This window comes from Gavialis gangeticus, unplaced genomic scaffold (genome assembly GCF_001723915.1).
Source record: "Gavialis gangeticus isolate Ggan-Ray unplaced genomic scaffold, GavGan_comp1, whole genome shotgun sequence".
Lineage (NCBI taxonomy): Eukaryota > Metazoa > Chordata > Crocodylia > Gavialidae > Gavialis > Gavialis gangeticus.
In genome coordinates this window covers 232,774-258,940 of record NW_017728964.1, presented here as the reverse complement: position 1 = coordinate 258,940, position 26,167 = coordinate 232,774, and the positions used below count along the sequence as shown (strand labels likewise).

The 26,167-nt window shown below is 46.9% G+C and overlaps 1 protein-coding gene across 8 annotated transcripts in view; it reads left to right on the top strand.

The window, feature by feature from the left end:
- MYOCD (myocardin) overlaps positions 1 to 26,167 on the top strand; it is a 120,672-nt gene that overhangs the window by 61,715 nt on the left and 32,790 nt on the right. For 6 of the 8 annotated variants that reach the window (XM_019501939.1, XM_019501910.1, XM_019501901.1 and 3 more), the window contains exons 6-9: positions 13,697 to 13,872; positions 16,458 to 16,577; positions 19,442 to 19,689; positions 20,688 to 20,841. In XM_019501939.1, coding sequence (XP_019357484.1) covers positions 13,697 to 13,872; positions 16,458 to 16,577; positions 19,442 to 19,689; positions 20,688 to 20,841 — 698 coding nt within the window. The remainder of the gene's footprint in view (positions 1 to 13,696; positions 13,873 to 16,457; positions 16,578 to 19,441; positions 19,690 to 20,687; positions 20,842 to 26,167) is intronic. The other 2 variants (XM_019501920.1, XM_019501891.1) reach the window with 1 other exon arrangement.

Sequence of the window (26,167 nt, the reverse complement as noted above, 5' to 3'; positions counted from 1 at the left end):
AATGACACTAAACTATGAGGGAAGGTGGTCACACTGGAGGATAGGCTGGGGATACAGGCTGACCTGGACAGGCTCACAAGGTGGGTGGACCAAAACCTGATGGCATTTAACGCAGAGAAGTGCAGGGTGCCCCACCTTGGGAGGAGGAACCACCATCATACTTATAGGCTCAGCAGTGCTACACTTGTTAGCACCATAACCGAAAGAAACTTGGGGGCCTTGATTGACCACAAGATGCATGAGTCACCAATGTGATGCTGTAGCTGGCAAAGCAAACCTAACTTTGGCATGCATCCCCGATGCATCTCAAGCAAAACCAGGGACGTCATCCTCCCACTTTATTCGGCATTAGTGAGGCCACAGCTGGAGTACTGCCTCCAGTTTTGGGCCCTCCACTTCAGGAGGGAGGTGGATAAGCTTGAGAGAGTCCAAAGGAAAGCCACCCACATCGTCAAAGGCCAAGAAATCAAGACTTATGAGGAGAGGCTGAGGGACATAGGACTCTTCAGTCTGGAGACAAGTAGGCTCAGGGGGGACTTAGTGGCAGTCTATGGGTATATAAGGGGGGTGCACCACTGGCACACCCTCACTGCCCACCTCGATTTCACTGAGGACAGCCTCTCCCGGGTCATCATTGCAGCCTGCATGCTGCGTGACTACTGCAAGGCCCAGAGGGAGCTTTTACTTGAGGCCTGAGCAAAGGAAGCACAGTGGGCAGAGGGTGCCTGGCAGAGTAACACCACCTGCAGTGGCAGCAACAGCAGTGGCCACCCCCTACTAAGGCCCCAAGAGAGCTGCACACCCACCAGCAGGGGCCAGGGCACCGGATGCAGGGGCCCTGGCTGACCATCTTCTGCACTCACCGCTCTAGCCTACCTGGACCACCAACCACGGACCCCCTGACTCCCCCACTTACCCCCAGTACCTGCTCACTGCAGACACATCTCAGAAGAACAGGTTTTTAATCCTCCTCACATCAAACAGACCCCCCCTCACCACTCCCTCCCTAGCATAGTCCCCCTCCCTCCACCAAACAGAGCCCCTCCACCACCCCACCCACCAACAATAAAACACCTTCGTCCCTGTGCAAACTACATACACTGTGCTTTGTGCACCGTCCCAGCGTGGGGTACCATGGTGTGGGGGCACCTAGAAGGCAGAACCCAGAGACAGGTGGCCAGCACCCCGGCCTCTGTCTGTTCCCGGATGGGTGCATACACTATGGTGAGTCCGGCAGCTGGGGGGGTCATGTAGGGGCAACAGCAGCTGGTGGTCCCCTAGTATGGGTGGCTCCTCCTCCAGCAGCTGGTGTCCAGGGCCAGTAGGGCTGGCACTGCGGTCCTTGCCATGCTGCAGGCAGCTCTGTCTCTGCACCCGCATGGAGCCAGGGTGAGCAGCAGGCCCAGGCCCAGGCCCAGGCATGGGGGCTGGGTGGCAGGGGCTGGGCCAGGAGCTCCTAGCTGCTGAAGGCAGCACAGGACCTCTTCCCAGGCCCATGCTGGGCCTGCTGCTGGGTGGTAGGCAGCTGCCAGTGGGCAGGTGAGGCTAGGGTCAGGGGCTGGGCAGCAGGCAGCACAAAGGTGACCCCCAGGGCCAGGACAGTGTCCAGAACCCAGAAGTCATCATGCATGTCCTGTACTGGCCTGGCCAGGATTGTGGTCTGCTCCTGCAGCTCCTCCACCCACTCTTACTCCAGGGCCAGGAGCTGTGCCTGGAACTCCTGGTCCACCCAGTCCCACACATCCTCACAGGACATGTCCTCCACCTGCCAGTTTTTTTTAAATAAAATATATCTTTTTTTTTGGTGTGTGTATATACACACACACACACACACACACACACATACACACACACACACTCACACACACACACAAACACACACACACACATACACACACACACACTCACACACACACACAAACACACACACACACATACACACACACACACTCACACACACACACAAACACACACACACACATACACACACACACACTCACACACACACACAAACACACACACACACATACACACACATCCTCTCTCATATACTTCCATTGCACCTTTCCTTTTCCAAAGCACCTTAATAAACCCATGCACTCGTTACAATAAATGCACCCACTCCCCTGCACTCTCACGCACCCACCCTCTGCCCCTCCCTAACCCAAAACACAGTCTCTTAGACCCAGCCCCAATTTGGGGTTTCCCTTCTCAGTCCTTGTCGCTGCTGCTATCACTGTCACTTCCACTGCCTGTTGTTTTCCTCCTCGCTGTCTTCAGGTCCAGTTGTGTCATTGTCCCCTTCATTCTCTCTGTCCACTTCCTTTCCTGGGGGTGTTTTGAACAGCCTGTGCCACGTGTCTTTTTTCCAAGTGAAATTGGCTGCATCATCTCCATCTTCTCCCACCATTTTCTGGTAGTAGGACTTCCAGAGTTCACTCAGAAACATTTTAACACCATCCATTTGCTGGAACTAAATGTGGCCATACATCAGGAGGTTCCTGCATTGCCACAGGGCACTCCTGACGCAGGACACAAACAGGTTGAAGAGGGTTGTCTGGGGCTCCTGATGTTTCATCAGCGCCGCCTCCCTTGTCATCAGCCTGAATCCTGTCACTTCCTCCAGGAGCCGGCTTACCTTTTTCCACACTCCCTTGCCATAGGGGCAGAGACAAAAGAGGTGATCGGTGGTTTCGATCACACCTTGGCAACTTTCCCTGGGACAGCTGGGTCTAGACTATCATCTCGCTCTGTGCCTCCACACTTTCACTGGGAGTATGCTGTGAGCTATGAGCCAGTTCAAGTCTCTCTGGTCTTTTCTTAGGTCTTTGTGAAAGATCCAGTCCCAGACGGCCTGGCAGTCATTGTCAGGGAGCAGGATCATGGTCAATAGCCTGTCTCTATTTCTGACTGCCTTCTGTATCTTCCTGTGATTGGACATGGTTTCTGGGCTTTCCTTTTGTAGCTGATACTCGCTGCAAAAATCCTTCAGCACCCTGTAGAACCAGGGGTATTCCATGGTGCATGGTCTCCCTCTGGCTGGAGTGTATACCCCACATGGTCTCAGGAGATGACCTGTAAAATACTTGACAAGACAGGCTGTTTTGGACTCTGGCCCCATAGCCAGCTTGCAGATCTGGCTTGTGTACCATGCCCACAGGAACAGGTGGATGTCTGACATCCCCCTGCCCCTGGCCTGTTTCTCTTTGTACATGGTCTTCCTTGCCACCTTCTCCATTCTGGATCCCCAAAAGAAGATGCACATGGCTCTCTGGATCCTGTGGGTGACACAGTTGGGTGGAGGGAAGACCAGTGTGGTGTGCAGAAGCACTGGTAGCAACACCACCTTCATGAATGCCACACACCCCCACATGGAGGCCAGGGCCATATAGGCAAGGAACTTTTGTGGCTCCAGACCCCCGTTGCACCGTCCCACCCCGTCTTGCAAGCCAACCATTCTACTGTGCTGCCACCCAGCCCGGCACCCAGGCTCAGGAGGCATGGGGCTCCTGGACAACTGGGACAAGGAGCTGCCCACACCCCTGCACTCCCTGAAAGCCTTCTCTGGGGAGGTGCCCCAGGGCCAGCCCCCCCCCACACACACACTGCTGCTGTGCCCTGAGCATGTCCCTGCTGCTTGTGTCCCAGGGGCTGCACAAGGAGCTGTTTGCATGGACCAAGGGGTGCCCGACCCACTATGCCCTGCTGCTGCTAATGGCCATCGTGCCCTGGGCAAACCTGTGACCTGGCACAGGACCCTGAGCTTTGATGACACAGGAGGCAAGTCTGGGCTGCCCCACAACCTCCACCACTACCTGGAGGGCTACCTGTGGCTGCGCTACACATCCCTGCCCGCTGCAGCCAAGGAAGACATCACCACCAGCATCAATGCATTTCTTGGCATGTAAGAGGCCTGTGCCCACCTAGCTGTGGGGCACGGGCTGCTCAATAAAGTTTTACACTCTCTCCTGCCTGGTCAGGCTGGGCTGGCCAGGGATGGGGGGTCGGTGCCAGGGTAGGGAAGACCCCTCCCTCAGTGTGGGGCTTACCACAGGGCTGGCATGGCTGGCAGCTCAGGTCAGACCCAGCTAGCAATGATGGCATGCAGCTCCAAGTGGTGTCCTGGGACAGTGGGGCATGGTATGCAGGCACCTGGGCAAGGCCCCCCAGGGAGGAGGTGGTGTTGGTGACGGCCAGTGGTAACATGGCCAGCTGTGCCTCGTGGCTGGAGCTGAGGCTGCAGAGCTGTTGGGGCAGGTGCTGGCCCAGGCTCCTGAACTGCTGGTGGAGGCTGCAGCTGGGGAGCTCAGCAAGATAGGCTGCTGCAGGCCTGAGGGGCCCTCCCCCAGTGACACATCACTGTGGGTGCCAGGCCAGGTGGGGACTTAGGCAGACCACCTGTGCTTCTCTGTACAGCATGTCTGCAGCCTGGGTCCTAGGCATGAGGATGTTTATCAGATGCCACATAGCATAAAGGGCATGGACTTGGTGGGCACTCTCCAACCAACGATTGTGGTTGGTGATTGCAACCCACTGTGCCTGCAAAGGCTTGACCTTTATGCACTGCCATACCAACTGGTCATGCCAATGCTCCCACATCCAGCCTGACAGACCCTCGTAGACATGGGTGTTGGGGCACCTACCCTGAACGAACTGGCGCTGCACCTCCACCTTGCCCCACAGTGTCATAAAGTTGCCAGTCTCTTCCATGGACCAGTTGGAGCCCTGGATGGTGGGAATGGGTATGGGCATAGGTGAGCATGACACCACTGGGGCCCTGTGCCAACTCTCTGGGCTTCCACACCTCTGTCCCTGTGCTGCTGGGCCTGGGCAGCTGACTGCAGCACCCAGTGCAGGGGTACAGCATGGGACTGACAGCTGGCCCCAGCAGCCAGAAGCTGCCTACAACTGGGCCTGGGTTCTGGCAGGCCTGGACGGCACGGGCCTGGCAGCACTGCAGTTCCAGGCAGTGGTGCCATCGAGGCAGCCTAACCCTGGGGCAGGAGAGGCTCCCAGCTCAGAGCCCTGGGGCTATCCTGAAGTCAGCCCCCTAGTGGCAGGACTGACCAGGAGCAAATTTGCATCTACATATACGTTATTGCATAGTAACTAATTATGTACGGGTTGGCGTCTGCACATATGTTATTGCATAGTAACTAATTACAAGTAAATTTGCTACCTGTATTTTCAGATAGCAAATTTACTCATGATTAACAGTTTTTACTACAAAGTAAGTATGCACACGTGTAGATGCACACAGTTACTGCACAGTAAAGTATGCTACTACACAGTTAAGCATCTCCTATAGACATGCCCATTGAGTAGGGCACTGCACTGGAAGGAAAGGTACCTTGGGTTCTAAACTCAGAAGAACTGTGCTGTTAAGATTCATCTATATGAGATGTGTCCATTACTTGAAAGTGTGATCCAGCTCTGCTAGTCAGTTGAAATCTCTTCATCAGTTCAAATGAATTGTCTTAAGGGGTGGCCCTCTGGGGCCTAAACTCCCTGCCCAGTGGCACTCAGTCCTTAACTATCATGAGAATCTTTTACAGGTAGAGCACTTACATATGCTTCCCAACAGTCTTTGCAAGCCTGGGTTAGAACCCATGGCAGACAGCAGCCAGTGCAAAGACTCTGCGCCCCCAGGTCTTTGAAACACTGCCTTCAGACCTACACAGGAAACGGTGAGGCAGGAAAGCCTTTGGCTTCCATTTCACATTTGAACCCAATAACGCAAGGTATGCCACACCCATGAAGAGCCAGCTAGAAAAGCCTCTTCTATCAAAACAAAGGTGGCAGATTTCCCTTGCTTTCATGCACAGGGCTTGCTTTCTTGTCTCCCCATTACTTGTTTCATCTCTTTGTTTGGCACACAATACTATAGAAAGTACACAGAGTGTTCACTGAAGGCTCAGTTTCCCAGAAGTTACTAGAGGGCAGGTTCCAATGTCATTCCTGTACTTCACAAGCCTGTAACTTTACAGAGCATTCACCTTTGAAGCTGAAATGTTCCAGGCTTGGCCTCTGCCTGAAGGGGAATATTTTAAGAAGGATATAATCAAAGACTCTTCAGTCATTTATGAAAAGAACACATTTCCACTTTATAAAAAATTCTAAAGACATTTTTTTAAACAGAGCTCTGTCCAAAAGATCTGAAGTTTGGCATCTGAATTGTAGTGTGGAAGAGTTCTTGATGAGGGCTGGGACCTTTGCTCAACTGGAAAACAATCTGTCTTAAGAACATTTATACAAGGCATCCTGGACTGCACAGTAGATGTGAAAGTGCACACGTATGCACACGTGCTTCCAGGAGTGTCCCCCCAAGACTAAAGAGCATAGCCAGAGAAGGCCCTTTCGAGTGGAGGCAGCATGAATGGCAGAGAATCTGGGGAAAAATATTGTGCAAAAGTGGTAGTTGTCAGGCTTTTCTCAGTTCTTGCCTCTTAAACTGTCTTCTGCCTCCCCTACCTGTGACCAATACACTTTAAAAGAGATGCAGTGGACCAACAAAGGAAAGCTTCATGCTCTTTTTGACTATTTTTTTAAGCAGCAAGAAGGCCTAGAAGTTTTTCTTTCCTTACATTTTCTGCACAAGGAATTCTCAGGTCATTTTCAGCTCCCAATATACTCGGCAGGTATGTTTGAATTTTTTAAAAAGGGAGCCAAAGTGTTTGTTAGTCATTTGAATAAAATAGGGTTTAATAAAACAAGAGCTTTATACAGTCTTAATACAAATGTTTCCCCCATTTAAAATACCGTTCTTTTGTGACACCCGTCAGACACTGAGGGACCTATCTGAGGGACAGGTGCAGAAAAATATAATGTGACCCATTAAATTAAGTTTAATGGGGGACAACAAATAAAGCCAGCTTAAAGCACGTGTCACATGCGCCCCCATACAGAGCCCAGAGGTAACTTTAGAATGATTACATATTTTGCTATTGCTTGCATAATTTCCCCTTCTTCCCTTACATATAATTTTTCTCATGTGCTTATTCTACACTGATTTTATACAGGGCCCCCAACAGCTAAAGCTGGTCTTGACAACAGAAACCATAATTCCTAAATCATGACTGTATGGTTATTGCATGGTATCACTATGGGTCAGAATTAAAGTTGTGTTAGGTATCTTACCTGTGCATTTCCACACTTCCACATGCTTGAATTCTTTTTGAGTGTAAACTTTCTCTCTAGCTGGGACTAGGAACAATGGCCTCAGACTTCAACAGAGGAAATTTAGGCTGGAGATTAGGAAGAACTTTCTGACTGTGAAGGTGGTCAAGCATTGGCACAGGCTGCCTAAAGAAGTTACGTAATCTCCATCCCTGGATATTTTCAAGAGCAGGTTAGACAGATACTTGGCTGGCGTGGTTTAGTCAAGGATGTTCCTGCCCTGAGCAGGGAGCTAGACTAGATGACTTCCTGAGGTCCAGCCCTATTTTCCTAAGATCCTTTATTCCAGATTTCCAGGTTTCATAATTTTTGGTTTCAAGATAACGACAACACCCAGCAATGTTTATGTCTCTCTCTTTCAAATAGGAGTATAATCCCTCAGTCTTGATTCCAGTTTATCACAGCTTTTCCTTGGGGATTTATACCTTATCATATGAGAAATCCATCCTCCATGATCGCAAAACTAAAGACTGTGGGCTGTAGTTATTGCCAGGCACTCCCAGCAGTGAGGAACTCCCTGACATAGCAAGAGAGCTCCATGTGCTGGAAGGTACCTGCTGTCCCTGCTCTTCCACGAGACTTGGAACTGGTCGTTGTGACTCAGTGGGATGGCACTAGTCTATGAGAATTTGTGGCTTAAGTGTCAAAGAAATATGTAGATTCATCATCTGATCTGGGCAGCATCTGCTGCCAAGCAGTAGAGCTCCCACCACAAGTTTCAGGGGTTCCCCTTGAAGGGAGGGTAAGTTGCAAAGCTCCAGCCCTGTTCAAAGTATGAAACTCTCTTGAAGGCTCAACAACCATCATCCCTTCTGTTGGATAGTGAAGACAAAAGGGCAGAATTGAGGATACCTCATCAAATTAATTTTGCTATTTTCTTTTTAATTTGAATGTGAAATTGCATGGCCATAATGCTCCACACATCAGTTTTGGCATTTAAATGCCTCATATCAAAGGAGCACTACAGTGTGTTTGCCAAGTCAGTGACTCTCCTTGGCTCTGGCAGACAGAGAAAGGCGGGGGGAGGGGTACAACACAGAGCAGAGATGAGCATTGTTACTTTGAAACTTTAATTCTTTTGTTTTTGCAATTCCAGATAGATGACAGGACTTTAAACCATCTCACTTTAACCCTGGAATTTCAAATGTTTATACACTAGAAAGTACAGTTGATATGTTTGTCTAATCACCTCCAAGAGAGTGAATGCTAAGCACCAGAGCCAGTCTAAAAGCCTTAATGTCCTAGCGACAGGAGGCCATGTGCGCTTTGCATAGTTGTGGGGTGATATAAGAGCCTTTTTTACCAGGTCCTTGTCATCACTCTGTCCACTACATTTGAAAAGACAATGCCCAGTGCATTAAAAACAGCCTCAAACAAACACCATTCTGCTTGAGATTACAGCAGAGACAGGATCATGAAACAACATGGATAGACCCAGATAGGGGTGAAAGCAGGAAAGATAAGGCTGGCATTCCCTTCCCCCCTGACTCAACACAGACTTTTGATATCAATTGAAAGATGCTGCACATTCCAGCCACGCTGTAGACTGTACTGTACCTATGACTGACATCCCTCAGATGCACAGCTTTAGCACATTTCTGTTTTGATTGATGCCTTTTAAAATCCAGCCCAGCTGTTCTGTGCATTAGGAGATGGTCTCCTGGGTGGTAGTGCACAAGGATTCAACAGGGTTCCCTCAAAGTTCAAGACAGCAGGTGTGTTGAAGTCAGATAATTTGCTCTCTGTCTTGGTCTGTCACACAGGTCTCGAGTCAGAGCACATTTCATAAGGAACACAATTGTCACCCCTTAACACCTGCTCTATAAAGTCATCCTCCTGCACCAGAGGCAACCTTACAGGGTGTATACCTTTTGAGGCATGCAAACTACAGACATTTTTCTCTGCAGGTACATTTTGTACAGCTGGCCCCTTCCTTCAAAACCTTCCTAGACCCCTTGCATTACTGCAAAAATAAGAGGAACCATCAGAAAAGTTCCAGTGTCCTGGCATGGGTAGGACTGACTAACCTAGGACAAATGTTGTGCACTGCATGAGACTTGCTTTCAGTTGCTGAGTACACTTGACTGCAGCAGCTTCCCAGCTTCCCAGATACATCAATTGTTATCGGGTTTTTTTGTGATGGGTGAGTCATTACCAAGGGAGGAGGCCCAACTACCAGGTGTGTGTGGATACTTGGAAGCCTTAGAAGGACAAGGGGGAGTATGTTTGACCCTGATAGCAGCTAAAAATGCCCCTTTCACAAAGCTGGGCAGCACCCTGTCTTTCTTTGGAGATTACACAACTTAAGGCAGCCTCTGGCCCACAGACAGACAAACTTAGAAAGAGACACACACTCCTTTGCTGGTAGGGACAAAAGAAGCTCTGCAAAAGGGATCTAGAACTGGCAGGACTGGTTGGTGTGGAGCAAAGAGACGGGCAACTACCTTTGTATCCTCCTGTATGCAAGTTGGGTTACATTATGGGCTTCTAGGCTGAAAGTTTCTTCCCCTCTATTCAGCACTGGTCAGGCCACATCTGTAATACTGTGTCCAGTATTGCACTCCCCACTACAGAAAGGATGTGGACAAATTGGAGAGGGCCCAGCAGAGGGCAATGAAAATGGTGAGAGGGCTGGGGCACATGAGTTATGAGGAGAGGCTGAGGGAACTGGGTTTATTTAGTCTAGAGAAGAGAAGACCAAGGCGATCTAATGGCAGGCTTCAACTACCTGAAGGGTGGTCCCAAAGACAATGGAGCTGACTGCTGTCAGTGATGACAGATCAAGGAGCAATGATCTCAAGTTGAAACATGGGAAGTTTAGGTTAGATATTAGGAAAAACTTTCTCATTAGGAGGGTAGTTAAACATTGGAGCAGACTACCCAGAGAGGTTGTGGAATCTCTTTCCTTTGAGACCCGGCTAAACAAAGCTTTAGCTGGGATGTTCTAGTTGAGGACAGTCCTTCTTTGAGCAGGGGGTTGCACTAGATGACCTCCTGAGGTCCCTTCCAATCCTAAATGTCTGAGTCTATGATTGTAGGGTGAGTTAGCTGGTAACATCAGTTGACTCTCTTCCTGACACAATGATTATGGCAGATGAGCACAAGCTCAGTAAGTGCTGTAGGAGTCTAGTGAGAGATGGCAGGGGCAATGGCTTAGCAAGTTGCCCCATATGCACAGTGGGGTCTTCATGTGTTTGCTCACATATTCTAGTATAACACACTGCAGGAGAGAAGACAATAAGCTTTATCTAGTGAGATACGAGGTACAGGTCAGAGAATGAAGGAGTGTGTCAGTGAGAAGCTGCACATTGCTGTGCTTGGAGCAGAGACAGGTGTAAACTCTTCCCTAGCCCTTCCTACTTCCCCATTTGTCACCTTGTTATCAGAGAGAGAAACTGCATGATACACACTTGAAGTGAGACTAAGCAGATCACAAGTGCGACAGCAATATTCCTTCCATTATCCACCTTCCTGCTTGCAGCCTTCCCAAGGACTCCCCTGATAGCTTTCCTTTTTCAGCGCCTTACTTATCAGTAGAAACCAGGGGGTCAAGAGCTCTTGCCTTTTGACTGTGGGACACTGTTCTGAGGAGTTTTCTGGGAGTCCCAGAGAGTTGTAATGTGCAGTCAGGGGCATGGATTCAGGACACGCAGTTGAAGTATTTCTTCCCACTCTTTGCACTTTGAGCTGGCGAAGAGTGGGTTGGGGCTGACCAGCCTAGAGACACCAGGTCTTTGTTTATCCACAACAAGGAGCCAAATAAATAGTGGCAGACTCCCCTTGGGCACCTCTCGGTCCTGAGAGAACCACCTCAAAGGTAGATTCCTCTGCTGAGGCTATAAGCTGAGGCTACAAGCAGTGCCCCGAGTGCCTTCAAGACTGTGATCTCGACATGTGTCCAGTGCAAATAATGGTGAGACCCATCAATCTCATTGTCCACAGGCCAGCATTCTCTCTAAGAGAACCGCTGCTCTTTGGTGATGAACAACAAACTTGTTTATATTTAGAGACATTATATGACCTCCAAAGATTCCCATAAGGCCCTTTCCCCTGAATCTTCTTGTCTGTGCCAACAGCTCCTTCCAAGTCTCCTTTGGGAAGACAATGGCTAGTTTTCATAAATGACTGTCTTGTGTCCCAGCTGCTGTACTGGAAGCGTCCATCTGCTGCTGGCAAGACTCCAAATGTTGTTTAGGCTGCTTGCATGTAAGAAAACTCTGCCACCATACATAACAGAACACAACTTACTCTGCTGATGTAAGCATCCTGGCACCAGAGAGAAGGCCACACTGCTTCTAGGAAGACAGAGTCAATAGTACAGACATATCAGGGTTCAATCCCAAATCAGAGTGGTATTGGAAAGGTGGCCATGAAAAAGACACCCTGCATGTTTAAGGACTTCTTTCCCTTTCCAGGCACATAACTACATGGAGGGCAGGGTAGATTTGTACCTTATAGACTAAACAAAGGGTGTGTATGTGTACACAAACATATATAGAGAGCACAAGCTTCCACGAATTGAAGCACACTTGATCAGATGCATGTTCAGATTGTCTATGGTCCTAAATACCTCACAGTCTCAGGGCTACGTTATATTCCACCTATTAAATGTGTAAGTGAACTTAAGCACCTAAGTGCAACTCTCTTTCACCCAGCTCAAATCCCTGAAAAACAAAGCAAAACTTCAGTAAGTGGATTTTCCTCCTCCTCATTCTTGCTGCTTTTTTTAAGACCTGGTGTTAAGGCTAAGAGGACAGTGTATTACAAAAATAGAAGCTTTAATGTTTTTTTCAGGAACTCAAACAGGGTGGAATAGAATTGCATTTATGCATTTAAGTGCATGTAGATGCCTAATAGGGGAAACAGGATTGGGCCTTTAATTTACACTGCGTCTTGAAGTGGGAGAGTAACTCCTACATTGCCTGTCCCAGCCCCTGAAAACCCCCATTTTCCCCTTTCTCTGCTTCAGCTAGAGCCCTTGAAGCACACCATTGCACTTAACAGCCAATACAAATGCTTCTGAGTGCTGTCATCACAGTTGTGTTAAGCCAGGAGAGGGAGCCACACACTAGCAAGCTGCCTCCATCACTCCCCCATCTGGACCATTGGAAGATAGTAGTCTGCATCTTATCATCTCTGGAGGGTTGGAATAGCAGGTTTGAAAAGCTCCTGATTTTCCAGATTCTGATCCCTGCAGCCAGCTCTGGATATACGAATGAGAAGCAGATAAACAGAAATTGGAAATAAAATCAGTTTGAAGGGCAACGACTCAAATGTATCAATGCCCTTCTATGGTACTTGCTAGTGGTCCTCAACCTTTTCAGAGTCAAAGCACCCTTCACACCTTTTTTTCAATTTCAACATACCCCCAGTTGTGAACCACTTTTGTATTGCCTCAGCTTATCTCAGTGATTCGCAGTCAGGGTGCTGCCATATGTTTCTGCCTAAAGCTAGCAGGAGTAAAGGCATAACTAATATGTTTCATGCCCTGGACAAATGTCTCCTGTAAATCTGGGGGGCAACGGTATGACTAGTGGGGAGGAGGATCATCTTACCTGCCCTGGATGTCCCTGTACTCAGCTTCTCCAGCCAGGAGGTACAAACGGCTGCTCCAGCCCAGCCTGACCCCTCTGGACAAGCAGTGTTAATGATCTGCGGCTGGAGCATACACTCTTGCCACAGCCCTTCCCAGTCTGACCCTGTATGCTCCTCTTGGAAACATGGGAGGGGTGTGGGACAGTCCCACCTGCCTGTTTCTGGGATGAGTGTAGGGGTCAGACTAAAACGGGCTGCAGGAAGGATGTAGGCAGTTCCTCCTAGCTGTGGTACTACCTGCGCTGCAGCACCCCGGAAGGGTGTCACAGTCCCTCACTTGAGATCCACTGACAGACTGTAAGCACAAGTAGATTCCAGGGGCACAGGTTTCATCATTCTCAACAGTGCCCTCTGATCCTCATCTCAGGCTGGCCCACAATATAAACCCACTATTCCCACTGCAGAAGCTTTCGTTTCGGCAGTTGTGGTGTCTGCATAGCCCACCTGTACTTCCTCCCTTCCAGACTCTCCTCTCAGATCAGCTTTCAACTGTAGTTCTAAGCAGTTTGAAGCATGTATGTACCTCAATCTGGCATGAGCTTCTTGGGGTTGGCTTTGGGCACCCCCATGAGGCAATTGCATGTAAAAACCAGGTTCTGTATCCGAATGGCGGAACTCAGCAAAGCCATTCCAGGGAATGTCCCTATGCAAGATGCTATGCAATATACATACAGCTCAAGATTATCCAAAATATGGTCTTGACCTGAGATGCAATTATTCATTGCATTAACCATCCTCCCTTGCATTGGCCATCCACTCTTGCTACCTGGCTGTACCTACTGTACCCCATGACAGTCACGGACATTCTTTTTTGTGGAGGTGTTTGGGACAGCAAGTGAGATATTTTGGGAGACGTGCTGCATGCAACAGCTAACACTCTCTGCATATGCATTGTTGACACTTTGCTGTTGTTTTATTAATTAAGGAACCCAGGTGAGCTTCTCTAAATCATCTGATGCCTTTGCCTTTGAAGAGGATAGTAGCAATGATGACTTGTCCCCCGAGCAGGCCAGAGGTGAAGAATCCCAAGGCTCCACAGAGTCAGCAGCAGGCACTAAAAGCTCAGAGCCAATTTCCTCTGCCACATCAGGAACAACTCAGGTAAACAAAGAAAGTACGCAGTGGCGGGCCTGAGCTCACGTGTTATGAGCCAACATGGAGAAACCTATTCTCTGTGCCCAATGGGAACATTTGAGCATGTGATGAACCCAGTATCCCAAGCACTCTGACTCCATGGATACATTGTGCCAGGAAGCAGGGGCATTTATGCTCTTGGTCAGGCAAAGCTGAGCACCCAGAAAAGTTGTTTTGGGATTACTGTGTGGCTGCTGTAGCCTCTCTCCAGCACCTAGTAGTTACAAATGCTAGCTGTCTATACTACACACATACACACAAATGCTAGCTGTGTATACTCCACACACACACGCACACACATGCAGTCACAGCACCAGGATAGCTTCCCCCACCTCCCCAAGCTGGCACCTGGCAGAACCTGGAGGTCCCATGGCAGGGGGGCAGAGCAGGGCAGCAGTAGTCCTGGCCTGGTTTGTGTGGATCCTGTTGGGTGCAGTTTGCCCCTGATGCAGGTGCACAAGTAGATGTGTGCCCAAGAGTGCTTTAATGAGCCTGAATTTTCTGCTCAGAAAATTCAGGCACATTAATTGCAGATGTAAACACACCCACTTTGATGGTAGCTTTGAGAGCTTGAAGCTGTCAGCTTTTCTTCTTGGAAACTGTAGGAAGGAGAAGAAATAAGAGAGAGGACAAGGAGAGTCCTTCCAGACACCAAGAAAAAATGAGGGGCCTAGTGAATGGATGGAAGCAGGCATAGAGCAGATTAAAAACTCAGCTCCAGGGCAAGGCTCTTTTTTTAATTAAAATAGCATCTCTGTGAATTTAGGAGTCAGCTGCCAGCAGCTGCCTCTGGAGTTATAGCCCCTGGATCCCAGTGCATCTCTTGGTATTGGTACATGGCTTTGGGAGAAGCAATCTCTTTCACCAGTCCTCAGTGAGTTAATTTTTGCTGCCTTTGGTCAGTAAATGAATACCTTTGAATGCAATAAGCAATGTGAGAGTAGGTGAAGGCAAGCTATTCCAGGAGATTCAGAGCATTGCTGTCTTCCAACAGGTGCTGAGCACCTGATAAAGGAACCTGACAACTTCAGTAGACACATGGCAACTCCGCAGCAGAGGGGATGTCAGTTCCATGGCCCTTACCTGACACCCCAGGAACTGTGTCCTGGCAGGGACCAACACAGCTGGGGGCCTAGACTCAGATTCTTGCAGGAACAAACATGTGCTTTCCCTTCAAAACTGCTGGTGAAACAGTGGTTAGTATGATAGCCTTGAGCAAGACCCGTTCCAGGGGCCAGATTCTGTTTCATCTGCTATGCGTGTAAGAGGGCTTAGGCAACTATGTGTGATTCTTTTCAACCCTGTTCAAGACATGAAAAGCTATGGATGCAGCTACTTCTGTATCTGAATCTGGTCCTAAATGCACAGGCTATCACAACAGGGTGATCAGCCTCCAGCGGTCACAGAGAGCAAAGGGGTGTCCTGTGAAAGATCGCAAGCAATAGTTAACCTGGAAGTGACAGATTCTTGGCTTATATGACCCTCTATACTTCCATGCCTTTGTTACACAATGTACTTGGCACCGGGGGCTTCAATTTTCCAAGTACTTATGGCAAGTAGCCAAATGATTGTCTATTTGGTTTGTCTAATTGTACTGGACTGATAAAATGCTTTCAGTCTCAGTTGTATAAACCGAGGCAGGGACATTTGAACCTACAGATGGGAAGATTTGCTGTGCCTTGAACTTAGAAATCACTTTGTTCTGAATAAGACTCTAAAAATATCTGCATATATGGCCCATGCAAACTGCCAGAGCAGGCTGCCCTCCTGACCCAGGCATAGATCAGGGTCTTTGATGGGAACAAGATTTTGTTCCATTTTTCTGGCATTTTCTATTGGATGGAGGAGTTTTTGCCAAATGGGCTTTGGCTGTGCTCTGCTTAAGTGTCAGCAAAGGGTCTGCAGGAGCAGAGTCCCTCAGTTTCTGTGGCATCGGCTTTGCTGCTGGCGGCGCAGCATGTTAGCTACTCAGTCCTGTTAACCTTATTCTCATTTGTATGTTGGAAAAACAAGCCCTGGCACAGGCTAGCACATGTGCAAGCTGAGGCTGCCTGGGGGTGAGAACAGGGTTAGACATGGGCTAGAGGCTTCTCAGGCCCCAGTGCACCATAGTCGTGCCTGAGGAGACAATGCAGTCAGCACGGAGTGCTCAAATGAGGAGCTCTGCTGCCAGACATGGTGCCAGGCCTGACCTTGGTACAAAGTAAGAGAATTTACTATCAGAGTAGCAGTGGTCTCAGCGCAGGATCAAAGTCTCTGCTTCACCATACCTACTCCTTACATTCCCCAGCTTGAGGAGCTATTGCTGAAGCCCAGTCAGCCTCCTGCTCTTCTTGTGGGCTTTGGAGCCTGAGGCAGGCAACCAAAGCATGTTCAAGGAGGGCAATCTCTGCTTCCCATAGAAATGCTGTTATTCATCCATGGAAGGTGGTAGAGTCATGCACAGTTAGGGGTGCTGTGATCCATGATGGGATTGCAAAGTATGGGTTTCCTTATGCTTTCTATATTCCTTGGGGGTTAAATGCTACCTACTAATGGTAATTGACTCTTAGTTACAGGTTCATACCCATGGCTCTGAAAACAATGTGACTGATTTGACTTCAGTGCAAAGTAGCCAGTGTGAAAGCCCAAAGCAGGTGCATAACCAACTTCCAGTGCCCACGGCAGTAAAGGTAACGTACCCTCCTCATCACCTTACCAAGACAGTCCTAAGAAAGATAACATGAGGAGTGGAGTTTTGCTGGTTGAAGTTCATCTACATTTTCTTATTTTATATTCAAATTATGTTTAACCCACAAAAATAAAGCCCACCCAGAGCTGTGTAAAGGCAGGCATAACTGTTAGGATGTGCTGCTATCTACTGGAGGACAAGGACCTTGTTAATATTTACTTCACCTCCCTGGTTAAAATTCTTCTCCCAGGTCACCATGGCAGATAATGACCCAAATATTCTGCTTTGTTTTCATTCATGGTCCTCCCAGGGGTGGAGTCTATTTGTCCTCTCATACATGCAAGGGAAATTTGAGCCTCATATTGTTGACTTATCTCTTCTCCCAGCTGTTTGTCCAGTGAAGTGCCAAAAACCAGCTCTCTGTAAAGCAACCAAGATCCTTGTCTTACCTCACTCACTCACACCTATTAGCTCAGTTCAGTGCTCTAAGTGAAGAAGCTATCGATCCAGCCTCACTACACTCTGCAGCTTTTCAAACATTAGGAATGGAGCCTTTCAATGCAATTGAACTGAAACCTCTCTGCAACCTGAGTTTGAATGCACTGAATACTCTGATTAACAATTCCACTTAACCCAGAGTTAAACAGCGCGTGCCCTTGCTGGCAGGGAATTTGGGGGGGAGGTTCTGAGTGGGTCGGGATTAGTTATACAAACTATTTCTGAGCCTGGACGAAAACAAGCTAAACAGAGGCTGAACTAACAAAGTAGAAGTGATTCTAATGACAGGATAATGTGGAGAATTTCAACAATGGCAACTTGCAGGCTGAAAGTGCTGTGTAGCCTTGTGTGAGATTCATGATGCTCTTGCTTTTATGGAGTATGGAGTTCTCCTGCATTCCCAGAGCTGTAGTAGTCATTGGTCTTTACAACTGGGGTGATGATAATGATCATTTTTTTCTGAGGAGGCCCTGCAGACTAATTTCCAGTTGCATAGGCCTCCTCAGAAAAAAGGTAGAACCCTTTTTGGAGCAGAACCCTGTTCTACTTTTCCTACCAACATGGTAGTTTTCCAGACCCACCACCATCATTTTTTAAACTTGTACACAGTTTGAAATCCTGCTTTCTGTGCAGCATGGACACATAATTACTGAAATGTTGGCCTGGAATGAGAGAGGCCCTCTCATGTTTTAGACCTAATCGTTAGTGGTTAGGCACTTCACCAGGATGTGGAAGACCCTTTTTTTAGGCCTTTTTGTGCCAAGAGAATTTGAATCCGTGTCTCTCCAGTGTTGGCACTGTGCTCTAATCACCATACAACAGGCTAGGCATCCAGGCACCACTCCTGTGCTTCTTTTGAAACAGAACTAGTGCACATTGCATTTAATAGTCATATAGAAATGGACAGAAGAGAGAAAGGACAAGTCTACCCCACTCAAAACAAGTTGTTCAGACTATAAATCAAGGTCTGCTTCTTTCTAGGACAGCAGCTATCTCACTGAACCTCATATACTCTGGCTTGTCCTTTTCTACACGAACCCATGTATCTCCCTGTTGGCAGCATAGAGGTCCAGATTCAAAAGAAGGACTGGAGGGAGACTGCATGACATCTAATCTGCAGCCTTGCAGTTAGAGCACTGAGCTAGTATGCAATCTTCTTTGCATGCTCAGTACCTCGGTGGATGTTTATGTGCCTACATTGGACATAGAACAGAACCACAAACTATGCATAAATGTAAAAACTCTCAGTTATACAGTTGGAAACTTCCATTTGGGCCTGTAAAGTGCAACAGAAATCTGCTCTAGAGTGGTGCTGCCTGGGGTTGTGCTGAAGGAATATGCAAAACCTTACCCTGGCACACCACATAGCTGTCTACTTGCTTAGCAGCACTGGGCATAGCGAGGACCGTGATATTCGCTGTTCAGAGTGGTTACTGGTTCCTAGCTTGCTTCTCGGTGCTTCACTCTCAATGAACCTTCCCCTTCCAGCAGCCTCCTCTCTTGTTTGTTCACCAGGACTCCCAACCTCTTCATTTGAGGAGCTACTTTTTCCCTGTCCTGTGTTGGGTCTAATTGTCCCATCTAGGGTTAATCTCTTCAAGACAGGAAATGAGCTAATCTACCCCACTACTGGATTCCTAGCTGGATTTCTCCTGTGCACTGACCCAGTAGCCACAATTAATGAACTCTCACTGACAGGTCTGAGAGTTGAGTATCTGTAGGTTGGGCTAAGGATAGGACTTGCATCCATTTTGGTCTGAAGGAGACCCAACTGGGTGGACTTTTGGGACTTGTATAAAGTCTGTCTGTTCAAACCTAGGGGACATATCTTAGCTTTGGTAGCTGAGGATCCCCTCATTTTATATTGATTTTAATTATCTAGGCAACTACACATGGGGATTTTCTATTTGAGGCATTAAAATCAAAACAGCAACATCTCCAAGTCCAGAGCAGTCCCAATATGTGCAGTTCCCTAGATTCTGATCATCAGACTTTACCACATTGTCTACTGGCTAAAAGGGTAGGTGTTACACATTAGGATTACAGATGCAAGACAAAAGAGACTGTTGGGCAGAGGACTCCCCTTGGACTCTCTCTGTAACTCTAGCATGACTGGAATTAAGTGCATCACATACGCAGGTTCAGGGTTTGGTCTGGCAACAACCTGGAGGAATGGACCAATAGGCCCCCACCATTAGGATCACATATTTTTATCCCCTGATCGGTGTCTGTGAGGGGACAGGATGTGCCCTCCTCTTGTTTACATGACTAAAATTTACAGATAAGAATGACTTCATCTTCACCAGCCTCTAGCTCAGGGGTTAATTTCTCAGCTAATCCCTGTCCTTCTCTCTCTACAACACACAGTCAAAGTCTTCTGGTGATAGCAAGAACCGCCACAAAAAGCCCAAGGATACCAAGCCAAAAGTGAAGAAGCTGAAGTATCACCAGTACATCCCACCTGACCAGAAGGCTGAGAAATCTCCTCCTCCCATGGACTCAGCCTATGCCAGACTCCTCCAGCAGCAGCAGCTCTTTCTGCAGCTGCAAATCCTCAGCCAACAGCAGCAGCAGCAGCACTTCAGCTATCAAGGAATCCACCAAGCTCAGCTTAAGTGAGTCAGCAGCCTCTGCTCATTATTCTGAGGGTCCCAGAGTTGCTTCTCTGACCACCTACGTTTTCCATGCAGTTTCCATGTTTATGCCTGTGTGCCTGTTTGTACGAGCTCTCTGCTCTGTGTGGGAGACTTGCAAATGTGGCCCCATCACAACCTTATTCATGTTCCTATTGGCCAGTCATCCCTCATTTCTGAGAATCCATTAAATTAACTTGAAGGCTCATATCAAGCGTAGTGGCTTCTTAACCTGGCAGGGGAAATACCATGTATCTGTGTCCAAAAAGGCAGTTTTCCTGAACCGCTTTGCAGGAGAACTGCTCTTCTGGTGTGGTTCAGTACCCGCCAAGGTGCAGCAGCTTTAAGCCCAGTTTCTGGAAATGGGAGTCTCCTCCCTTGCTTGCTCTGACGGCCTTATGGCTGAGGGCAAGCAAAACTCGGGGACTTCAAAACCCCAAGCTTCCAGGCTTGGGCCTGCATGTAGGATGCCCGCCAAAGGTTTTGGAAGCATCTGAAGCCCCAGGTGCAGGTGGAGGATGTTTGCCGGTAGTAGGGCCACTTACGGTTCTGCGCTCTTGGATTTGGAATTAGTTTTGACTAATTTGGACTCGGATACAAAATTAAAAATAATAATAATAATGTTGAATACTAAACATCCTCAATACAACGTCTCCAGCTCAACTGTACAGGCAAAAATGGGGTAAAGTTCTGCGGGCTCCTCCTGAGATCTTTGCTGGAGCTCTTCCATGTCCTTTTCTTGGGTCTCCAATATTCTTTACAATCCCCTTCTCAATTGAGTGCGTAACCTCCTGGCACCTGTTAGCCCTTCAGACATACCTTTAAGCAATAAGAGAAATCTCCAAGGTAGCCACAAAGCCATGCTGTCGCTCTGGAGGGGCTCTCCTCCGGCTATCCAAGTTGGTAGCAGTAAATATGGCACTGAGTGCTGTTACCAAAACTGGGTGTTCTTACAATAAACATATCCACTGTCATTTCAGGCATTCAAGTGAACAAATGGTCAAAAGCTCAAACTCTTCATCAACTCCTGTGAACAATACCCCTCTTTCTTCAGTGAAAACTACTTTTTCAGGACAGAGCTGTGTGTCTTCTATGAAACCAGGCCCTCTGCCTTCTAACCTGGATGATCTGAAGGTGAGTGTTAACCTCCTTTCCTTTTTTACCTAGTAACAAACTGTTTTGAAGTTTCTTGGAATTGAGGGGATGCCGTAGCCGTGATGATCGAGGAAAAGTGTGAGGGGCAAGGATTTCTGTAGATATCTTTTACTGAAAAAAAACATATAGTTGGGAGGGACATAGACAAGCTTTTAGGCACCATGCTGCCTTCTTCAGGACTCTGAGAAGAAAGCAGACACAGCAGAGCTAAATAGCAAATAGAACAAGGCCTATGCAAAACTCCAGGCTGCCTTTGTGCAGTAAACACTTTCACCAAACCCTGGGCACAGCAGTGGGCATAACAATGGCTCCCCAATATGCCAACCTCTTCATGAGCTATCTAGAGAAGAATTTTTTTTTAAAGTGTGCCACCAAACCTGCATTACATATATGATATTTTCTTCATCTGAACTGAACACCTGGACTTGCTTATTGACTTCTACCACAGATTCAACAACTACCACCCTTCAGTCAAATTCTCTCTGGAATATTGCTATGCTAACATAACTTTCTCGATACCATGATCTATATCCAAGATGGCACCCTATGAACCATCATATACAAAAAATTATGGACCACCACACTTACATCCACAAAAACAGTGATCATCCAAAACACATCAAAAAAGCTGTAATTATAGTCAGGTCCTCAGATACCACCACATCTACTCTGAGGAGAATACTCGTGATAGCCACTTTGCTAAACTGAAAACTACCTTTACCCAGCAAGGATACTCCAACAGAGGAGTAGACTGTATCTTTGAGAAAGTCACCCAAATATTCACAGCAATGTGTTACCATACAAGAAGAAAACTCCGACTGACTTGCTTGTCACCTACCTTCTCACATTTAACCCCATAAGAAAGATCATCAGTTACAGCCTGTACTTGAAAATGACCAGATCTTGACAGAAATAGTTCCAGCTAGTTCTACCCAAGCTATGCTACTAACTGGACTCAAGCTCACTGGATAGATGTATTAATACCACATTTACTCAAATATAAGACAACCCTGAATATAAGACGCCCCCCAAATAATAAGATTCTATATATGAAAAATGTATAAATTTGTTATCATTTTCCAGTTATAGAATCTAATTAGTGGAGATCTGCCTTGAATGTGTCCCCCTCCCACTGATACAGCAGAGAAAATAAATCTGGGGGATCAGGTAGCCTTCTTGCCCTCTGCCCCCAGACCCTCTTCCCTCTTCAGCCCCTTCCCCCTGTCCTTAATTTCAAACCCTACTCTCCCTGAGCCCAGGGAAGTTAAGAGCAAACTACACATTCATTAATGCACCATAATTATGGCACACTAAGTTTAGTACCTCTAATAACAGGTACTAACTTAATGCGCCATAATTGGCTCTATTGCACATTACCACAGATGAACACTTTTTATGTGATGTTTAACACCCATTGGACTAAAGGTACTGTGCATTAGCACAGATGAATGCTTTTTTGTGATGCTTAATGCCTAGTACACTAATCTACTGCACATCAGTGTATTACCATGGTTTTTCCCAGCCACACTAACATACAATAGAATTAATGCAATGGGCATCAAGTGCCTCATGTAGACATGCCCACTGATCTTGAAATAAACATACCAGTGGTAATTTGCATATAGTATCCAGAGACTTAGATCACTCAGAATTGATACATTTTTACCTTTGCTTAAAAGTGTGCTTATGGAATACCTGTGCTAAAATTTGTAGCAGCTTCAAAAAAGGTAAAATGCATCAATTCAGGGCTTATTTATACATATATAGGTGCCACAAAGTGTGTTTATGGAATACCTATACCAAAGGTTGAACAAACTTTTTCTTTTTGTAATATATATACACACACACACACACACACACACACACGATGTTATATATAACTACACACCAAGTATCACTCCGCAAAGAAAACCTTAGCCCATTATAGAAATTGCGTCCGTGCAGCCCATGCACCCATTCAAAGGCCCGCTGGCCACCCAGACCCGTTACAATATCCACACTGCGTGCTGCACCCACAAACAAACTCTGGTCTCTCAAACCAAGCAACCCCTTTCTTTCATCCCCACCCTGCTTGCAGGGTCACATACTCAGTTCACCTTTCGTCCATGTGACTGTCACTCTAGCTCCCACTGGAGGACCCGCTACTGCTGTCGGTGTTGCTGTCCTCAGTTCCATTTGTCTCTTCCTCTTCCTTGCTGTCATCACCCTCTTCCCCGCTAGGGGGAAGTTAGAAGATCCTGTGCCATGTGTCTTTGTGCATGATATTAAACCAGAACCAAAAGGGTCTAAATTTAGCCTAGTGATCATTTGGCTGGGCCCCTGCAGAGTCAACAGCATTTAAAGTCATGGTGACTCCACAGCTAAGCACTGCTCACTCAGTACATATGTGTACTCCAGATACCCTCCACAAAGGATCCTTGTGCTAATTAACACCACACTCAGCACTAGAACTGGGTGTTCTTGTCATGAGTCCTGGGATCCTCCAAAATTTACACACAGATGAGGCACAGGCCAACCTGATCCAACTCCACTTCATGGAAAGTAGGCCCACACTAATCATATGCAACAAGCTGAGAGAGGAGTGACATAGAGATTCTGGGCAAATGGTTTGGAGCCCCATTTGGCAATGTTTGCCAGACATTTAAAGCTGGTAAAGAAACAGGAATCATTAGAAATGGGAAAGAAGGTGCAGCTCAGCTGTGGGAGTGAAGAGGAAGATGAAATGTATTCAGTGTAGTAACTCATCATGACTTTTTTAAAAGAGTCAGTGCTGAGGGGACCTGCACTCAATGGGTACTAATATCTATGTTATTCAGGTAGGTTGGACCAACTTATTTTTGTGATAGATTACTTGATTTGGCTGATTTGGCTTGGAACATGAAAAAATTATTTTAAAAAATAAGATAGACTAATATATAAGTTATTTAAGCAGGTTGTACCAACTCATTTTTGTAATAGGTTCTTATCAACATGTTTGTCCAATATGGACAATATGTTTTATAGCCATGGTCAATATTAACTGAATTTATTCAGTTTCATGGTTGGTTTCCATTATTGAGCACATACTGCTTTTTGCATCAAAGTATTTCGTAAGTTTTTCTTACATGCAATTATGAGTTAAGGAGCTTTTTTCCCAGTATGCTGATGGTGGGGGAGGGGATTTTATCAAGTAAATATGGTATCTATTAAATAGAACAGTTAGAGATATTTCTTCTGACACCTTTAAATCAATGATGGTGGATGCTGTGCTACTACCCAGCTTGTCCACAGGTGGCAGATACTGGAGTGACCTTCAGGAAAGGTTATCTGTGAAATAAGCAGGGGTGATGCTGACAAATAAGTAGTCACAAACCAAGCAGTGGCATCACCACCAAGATAAGGTTGGGGCAGCAGATGGCAATACTCTCCTTCCTGGAAAGCCACATATATCCTCTGACAGCACTATAACACGGCAAGTATAGGTCTCTACTATAAAAAGCCTGTCCAGCCCTCAGCCATGGGTTTACAAGTCCTCAACAGCAGAGCAGGTGGAAGAGGATGTTAGAATCTCAAGAGCTGTGAAGGCAGATGAAGGCTGCAGTGGAACAAGATCTCCAATTATCTTGGCCTCTTTGCCATTGGATCAAGGTCCCACGTGGAAGCTGATGTGTAGCAGTTTCTCCAAGATAAAAGAACTCACAAGCATCTTCCATGAAAACAGATTTAGCATATATTTCAAGCTCTTTGGCAACCAGTTAGTGACGACAGGAGAAGGATTTTGAGGCCTGGAAGCTCCTAGTCATGAACTGGCATGAAGGCAGCAATTACAAGAAGGTTGTCTAGTCCAACATCAATTTCACTGAACTGGTCACATCATTCAGATATCTGACTCCAGATTCATGAAGCAAGTTTTATTCTCCTAGCTCAGTCAAGGCATACGCTGAAGAGGATAGCAGAGAAAGTGCTTCAAGGATGTTTTCAAGGCCAGTTTGAAAAAAAAAGCAACATCAACTCATGAGAGAGTATTGTGCAGGATCACCCCAACTGGAGGAAGAGTCTGCTGCAAAGATCTTAGGACTTTGAAACCTCATGATGACAACAGGAGACAGAACAGCGGGAGCAGCAGAAACACACTGTTTCACTGTTGCACACTGAACCAAGAATCCAGAGCCACCCAGTCCCCATGGAAACACTTGTGTGAGTTGCAGTAGGACCTGTCAATCCCAGATTGACCTGTAATCCACCTTCAAACCCACGGATAAAACAACTGCAGAAGACAATCATCCTCAACTGCAAGGGATTGCCAGTGGCGATGGATGCCAGGGAGAGTAATGAACAGCAGATCACTCTAGCTGTACCCTGTTCAGTGCTCTCCCTCTAAAGCATCCACTCCTGCCACTGTGAAACACAGGATACTGTGCTAGATGGACCATTAATCTGACCCAGTGTGGCACTTCTTATGTTCTTATGCCACAACTTTAAGGGCAATTAAGGAGAAGCATCCAGTGGTACTAGGCTTTCAAACAGCCCCCTAACGTTGCCCAACTCATCATCAGAAGTGAACTCCTATGATCAACAGGCCTTTCATAGGACCCAATCCTGCCTTAACAATAGGTGCAAAACCGGTCAGGTCATCTCTACTGCCACAGTGATCAATACCCTCCACACTGGAAACAACTGAATTCACAGATGCTGCATACGTCTATCCCAGACTGTGGTATACCTCATCCAGTGCACCAAATGCCAGCGTGGAAACTATGTGGGCAACACCAGACAAAAATACGCACCAGAAAGAGCGATCATGGAATAAAGATAAAGGACAGAGATACTAGAACACAGGTAGGAGAACATTTTCTACAGAAAAACATCATTCTCTTTCCGGTCTCTCAGTTCTCCTGCTCAAATTTACAAAACATCTTAAGAGACAACCCTGAGAACAAAAGTACATTAGCACTTAAGACACTAAGCACCAGGTAATTAACACAGACATTAACATAATGGTCCGTTATAATCTACCTAATCCCAGACAATCTCTTGAAACTCTATAGGTGGTAACAGCTCTCTGGAATCTGTCTTGCTCTTCCACTTATTGGGTTATCTTTTCTACTACATTACTCTTGTCTCTTTACCTGATCGTATGTGTTACATCCTACTGTTATTTACAAATGGAGTTTTGCACGGTTCTATCTCCTGTTTAGCTCTGCTTTGTCCGCTTTTTTCTTGGGGTGTGGACAGATGTAATGTTTAGTACATTCTAAAGACTTTTTAAACACAAGAGTCTAGACATACATGCCACTTAAGACCAGCTTAAAATTCCTGGAATGTA